Raw genomic sequence first — 6,133 nt, 5'->3', positions numbered from 1 at the left:
AAGCCGAGGGCTGAAGAATTGATGCTTTTACACTGTGGTGTTGGAGAAGACTATTGAGAGTCCCTTGGACTGCAAGGAGACCCAACCAGTCCATCCTAAAGGAGATCAGTCCTGAATATTCATTGGAAAGACTGATGCTGAAGCTGAATACTTTGGCCACCTGATCCAAAGAACTGACTCATTGGAAAAACCCTGATACCGGGAAAGATTGAAGGCAGGAGGAGAAGGGGACGACAGAGGATGAGATGGTTGGATGGCATCACCGACTCAATGGATATGAGTTTGGATAAACTCTGGGAGTTGGTGATGGACAGGGAAGCTTGGCATGCTGCAGTCCATGGGGCAGCAGAGTCGTGCACGATTGAGCGACTGAACTGATATATAATTTATTATGATAAGAATATAACCATTGACTTCTTCTTCCTTAACTGTTTGTATCAGGTATTGTATGTGTCTAAGGCTTTTTCAGGATTTGTGATGATAATCATATATGTGTTAATATTATATACCATATTAATAAGTAATATATGCATATATTTACTATTATTACTATTACTATTATTATCTGTTATGTATTATTATCACTAATATTAAAACAACCTTTTATTCTTGGAATAAATTCTACTTGTGATTGGATGCTGATAATATTTTATTTAGTACTTTTATATCAACACTTAAAGGTAATATTGGTCTCTATTTCTTCTGTGAGATGGTCTTTAAATTTTTTTTTAATCTATAATGGAGTTATTTTTGGTAATCTTTGCTTACCTAGGAAATTATTCCTATCATCTAGGTTTTGAAGTTTATTTGCATGAGGTCTGCAAAGTAATCTGTTTTTTAATAATTAATTTTTATTGGAGTATATTTAGTATACAATGATTTGTTAGTTTCAGGTGTACAGCAAAGTGAATCAGTTATACATATATTCACTCTTTTTTTGGATTCTTTCCCCATATAGGTCTTTACTGAGTATTAAGTTGAGTTTCTTGTACAGTAGGTCTTTATAGTTATTTTATATATAGTAGTGTGCATGTGTCAAGGCCATCCCATGTGGCACTACTGGTGAAGAACCCACCTGCCAATGCAGGAGATATAATAAGAGGTAGGTAGGTGTTTGATCCCTGGGTCGGGAAGATCCCCCGGAGGAGGGCATGACAACCCACTCCAGTATTCTTGCCTGGAGAATCCCATGGAGCGAGAAGCCTGGCAGGCTACAGTCCATAGGGTCACAAAGGGTCAGACACGACTGAAGCAACTTAGCATACCACACACACACACACACACACACACACATCATATCTTCTTTATCCATTCATCTGTTGATGGACATTTAGGCTGTTTCAGTGTCTTGGCTATTGTAAATAATGCTGCTATGAACATATGGGTGGATGTATCTTTTCAAATTATAGTTCTAAATATATGCCCAGGAATTGGATTGCAGGGTCATATGGTAGCTCCATTTTTAGTTTTTTGAGGAACCTCCATACTGTTCTCTGTAGTGGCTACACAAGTTTACATTCCCACCAGCAGTGTAGGAGGGTTCTCTTTTCTCCACACCCTATCCAGCATTTGTTATTTGTAGACTTTTAAATGATGGTCATTCTGACCAGTGTGGGCTGGTACCTCACTGCAGTTTTGATTTGTATTTCTCTAATAATTGGCGATAGTGAGCATCTTTTCATGTGCCTATTTCATGTACCTGTTAACTCTGTACTCATTGCCTTACTTTTGTTTGAACCTATTAAAACACTGCTTCATTGAGATTTTTTTCTAGGGAATTCCCTAGTGGTGAAGACTCAGCGCTTCCACTGTAAGGGGCATGGTTTCCATCCCTGGTTGGGGAACTGAACTGAGATCCCACATGCCCTGGGGTTGGCCATAAATAAATAAATTTTATCTAACTCCCACCAAGACATATAATAGCACCTGTATTTCTTTTTTGAAGCTGAACTTTGTTTCTTCTCTGAAGGACCATGAGTAAAGTTCAGTTTTTGTTTTCAGATTTGAGTGATTTGATTGCATTTTAAGGTGGACATCTGAGTACACTTAATAATGGAACAGTTTAAAATTCTGTAGAAAAATTTATGATTATTCTCTAAGAATGGTTTACTTTACCCTTTAGTGAATAGCAAGAAGACCTTTTGGTCAGTCAGATGTCTTAGTAAAATTGTTTTAATGATTTAGGTGGAAATGTCTCTAAGGGACAGTTTGAAACCATGACTATATGTCATTTGTAACTTTAGCCATCGGTTGAGCTTGCACACATGATACCTTCTAGGATTTCAGTCAAATGGTAAAAGATATTGACACTTTTCATATAATTTAAAATTGCAGTGGTTGTGCCATGGGAATTAAAAAATGAAATATGAAGACCTGTAAAATACACAGTAAGCAGATAGTTTGGATTAACTAGGTACAGAAAATGCAGTATTCTTTTTCATAAGAAAGTTGAATAGAGGAAACAGCATTTTCCATATTCTTATTTCTAAAAGACTTTCTAGTATGATAGCAAGTGAAAAGAGAGATTTTTCTACTGAAAGGGCTGTCCTAACTCTTCTGTTTAGCCACACTTGCATAGGTATTTTCAATTTCTTTGTCTTCTGGACATGTGTGGGTAAATTCTTCACGGGCATAGGCATTGTGGAGATAGCGCCAGACTCCTGAGAATTCTACTGGAATGTCAAAGTCACGGTATTTCTTTGCAGCAACCTAGGGTTTTGGGAAAAAAAAAAAAAAGAGGAAAAGCAGTTGGTAGTGAGGGGCATCAGTAACATGCCAACTGTGTAAAAATATATCTCAAAGGTCCAGATCATTGAGGACATATTATCTACACAAAAAGTACAAAATAAACTTAAAGAATCTTGGATTTACTACTTTAATGTTCTTTTTCTACATATGTAAACAAAACGTCATGTTTGTAATTATTTTTATATTTATGCTATATTTAATTATAAATATATTTAGAAGAAGGAAGCACAGATAAAGAGCTTGTATCTCTTTACTGGACTAAGAGTTTGTTTAGGGTTCCAACAGTGTCTTACTCCTCAACAATTCTGTGCAATAGGTACCCTTGTTTTATAGACAAGACAGTAGGAAAACACCTTCTGATTTAGGAAGAAAGAAGCAAGAAGTGTTTATGTTTTCCAGTGGAGATCATTATGGATTTTTCCTCTGAGGAGGAAAGGAGACATACACTATGCATAACAATGATGAAAAATCAATAATATAAAAACCTCACATTGAATGGTCACTGTGCTTCCTGCTGGTGACTCCCCAGACCCTTCTCAATCATTCAGCCCACCCTGTAAAGACTTACTTTAATAATGTGCAGTTTGGGTAACAAACTACAGTCAGCCAGGGTCAGTTGATCGCCATCCAAGAACAATCTTCTGGAGACTGTGAGTTCCTCAGTACTGTCTGGATCAATTTCATCCAGAAGTGGGGTGTTCAAATAGTCATCCAGACGCTTAAATTCCTTAAGCAGAGATTTTTCAAAGGCTGAGGCAATGAAATAATAGGGTTACATATACATTTGTTGTCTTCATGACTGAATACATTCTCAATACACTTTTCACACATTTAGATATCTCTGTCTTTTCATATTGCTTACACTGACTCTTCAAAATCTATATATTTAACCAAAATGCTCAACTACACACTGATAAGACAGAGGCAGATATTTAATCAAATGGCAAGTGGAAATATTTTTGGACTTTTCTTGAGGAAGTACATTGGGAGGAGAGTCAAAGAAAGAAAGGTGATGCATATTATCACTAAAGGAGAGTCAGAAAGTGGGAAAAGAGACTCATAGCTCTTCTGATTCAGAGAATAGTAAACCTGTTCAAGAGTGTTTGTGGGAAATGGTAGCTGCTATGGTTTAAGAAACCTTAAAGGTACACACAGCTGGGAGAGTTGGAGGCTTAAGAAATACAATCCTGTAGTTAGTTCACATCTGGCATGCCAATGTTCGAGTTGAGCTAAGTTGGTGATTACTATATTGAATATTAGGTTCTAAATCCAATAAAACTTCATTCAAGGGAATTTCGGAAGAGAGAAAAGAGAACAAGATGAAGAGTATTTCCCAATATATATTATATATTCAGGAAAACCCTATTTTAGTTGAGTCAGAATGTGATTGTGACAATGTGAGAAAAACAAAAAGATTTAAATAAAGATGTCTTACTCTTATTGGCCTCCTTTTGTGTATTCTTAATGTATGCAGAAAACTTGGCAAAGAGATTACAGCCCACATCAAAGGACTCCTTGTTCCTGGGACTCAAGTGAGGATACCTTAAAAAGAAATATCACTGCACATGACATTCACATATAACAAGGCATACACCAGGTGTCCTAGCTTGCACTCTACTGAGAATAGAAGTTTTGGAAAATCGTGCTGGAAACTGAAGGTCCTGAGAAACCTTTCATTGAAAATGTGTCTTTTTTCCAGTCTGAGAATACTTTAGTGGTTAAAATTCACTGGGAAACCAGCTATTTGGAATTTAAAGTTCCTTTATCTGTGAAAACAATGTTTCAAATGACTGTTGGGTCCCCATGGTGGTGGTTTAGTCACTAAGTCATGTCCAACTATTGTGACCCCATGGACTGTAGCCCACCAGGCTCCTCTGTCCATGGGATTTTTTCCAGGCAGGAATACTGGAGTGGATTTCCATTTCCTTCTCCAGGGGATCTTCCTGACCCAGGAATCGAACCCAGGTTTCCTGCATTTCAGGCAGATTCTTTACCGCCTGAGCTATGAGGGAAACCCCACATACTTGATCTTAAAAACCTGTTTGGCAGAAGATAAGTAGTACAAAAAACATGGATTCAAATAACAAAACACATAAAAGTGTAGAGGAGAGGGTGGGGAAAAGAAGCGAAGATGTCTTCCTCTTAGTAATACAAAGTTAACTTAGCATAATACAATAAAATAATGTAATTCACCACATTAACAAATGAACAAAAGCTGTATGATCATGAACAGATGCCTGAAAAGTGTCCAATCAATAAATCAATTCCTATTCAGAAAACCCTGCACTAGCAACTAGAAATGGTTGGGTCCAACATTTAACCATCTTCCTTGATTCCTCTTTGTCTCTATCCCTGCATTTTATCCATTAGCAAGTCCAGCCAGCCTACCTTTCAAAATGTATCTATAATCTGTCCACAACTTGCCACATCCATTGCTTCCTGCCTGGTCCCAAGCCTATATTACTGCAACCATTTTTGATTACAGTAATTCCCCAACATACGAATCTTCAAGGTTCAAACTTTAAAAGATATGAGCTAGATCTGCAGGAGGATGACTTCATTGAACTCCTTGCTGTGCAACACAAGGAGCTCACTAATGAAGACCTGATGGAAGGCCAGAGAAAGGACAGAGAGGCCAGAGGAATAAGTAAGTGAAGAACGGGTGAGGTTTACAACACAGCAAATGGCAAGGGGATTTTCTTTATTTGAGGAGGCACTGTCAGCTTTTGAAACCCAGGACCTGAACCTAGAATGGTACATGAATGTTGCAGCAGGTGTTCAGAATGCAATCCACTGCTACTGTGTCATCTATGGCGAGATATAGAGTAACTACCCTGATATCACTGGACTGTTTCTTCAAGAGGGTGGGTGGAATTGAGTCCATCAAGGAGCCAGACACTGTGCCATCAATGCAGGCATGAGTGACATTGCAGCGCACCCTCTGTCTCTTACTGCTCTTGAGACCTTTCAGCTCTACTATCTCCCACCTTGTCTCCCTCCTCTAGTCAGTAACACTTCTTGCCTGTTTACTGGATGCCAGCTCCTGGATGCCAGCTGTTGTACTGCACTACTGCACTTTTCAAGGTGCTGTGCTGTAGATTAAAAATGTTTCCTTTGTTTTTTTGTGCTTGTTTACATTTTATGTATTATTTGTGTGATAAGTATTAAAAACCTATTACAATACAGTACTATATAGCTGATTGTGTCATTGGGGGTTGGTGCGTGCTCAGTGGTGTCTGACTCTGTGACCTGTGGACTGTAGCCTGCAAGGCTCCTCTGACCATGGGTTTTTCTAGGTTATTGGGTACATAGCTCAGGTGGTAAAGAATCTGCCTGCATTGCAGGAGACCTGGGTTGGATTCCTGGGTGGGGAAGATCCTCTGGA

The 6,133-nt window shown here is 38.3% G+C and overlaps 1 protein-coding gene across 1 annotated transcript in view; it reads right to left on the bottom strand.

Annotated features, from left to right (window-relative positions):
* Window positions 1-831: 831 nt before the first annotated feature.
* Window positions 832-6,133, bottom strand: part of CLIC2 (chloride intracellular channel 2) — a 22,563-nt gene continuing 17,261 nt past the window's right edge. The window contains exons 4-6 of the mRNA XM_010837304.1: window positions 4,184-4,290; window positions 3,317-3,498; window positions 832-2,709 (exon numbers count right to left, since the gene is read on the bottom strand). Of these exons, the coding sequence (XP_010835606.1) occupies window positions 2,548-2,709; window positions 3,317-3,498; window positions 4,184-4,290 (451 nt within the window). The 3' untranslated portion in view covers window positions 832-2,547. The remainder of the gene's footprint in view (window positions 2,710-3,316; window positions 3,499-4,183; window positions 4,291-6,133) is intronic.

Source organism: Bison bison, unplaced genomic scaffold, assembly GCF_000754665.1.
Source record: "Bison bison bison isolate TAMUID 2011002044 unplaced genomic scaffold, Bison_UMD1.0 scf7180017845820, whole genome shotgun sequence".
In the NCBI taxonomy this organism is placed as follows: domain Eukaryota; kingdom Metazoa; phylum Chordata; class Mammalia; order Artiodactyla; family Bovidae; genus Bison; species Bison bison.
The sequence above is the reverse complement of the archived record's forward strand: the minus strand, read 5'-3'. Positions and strand labels throughout refer to the sequence as shown.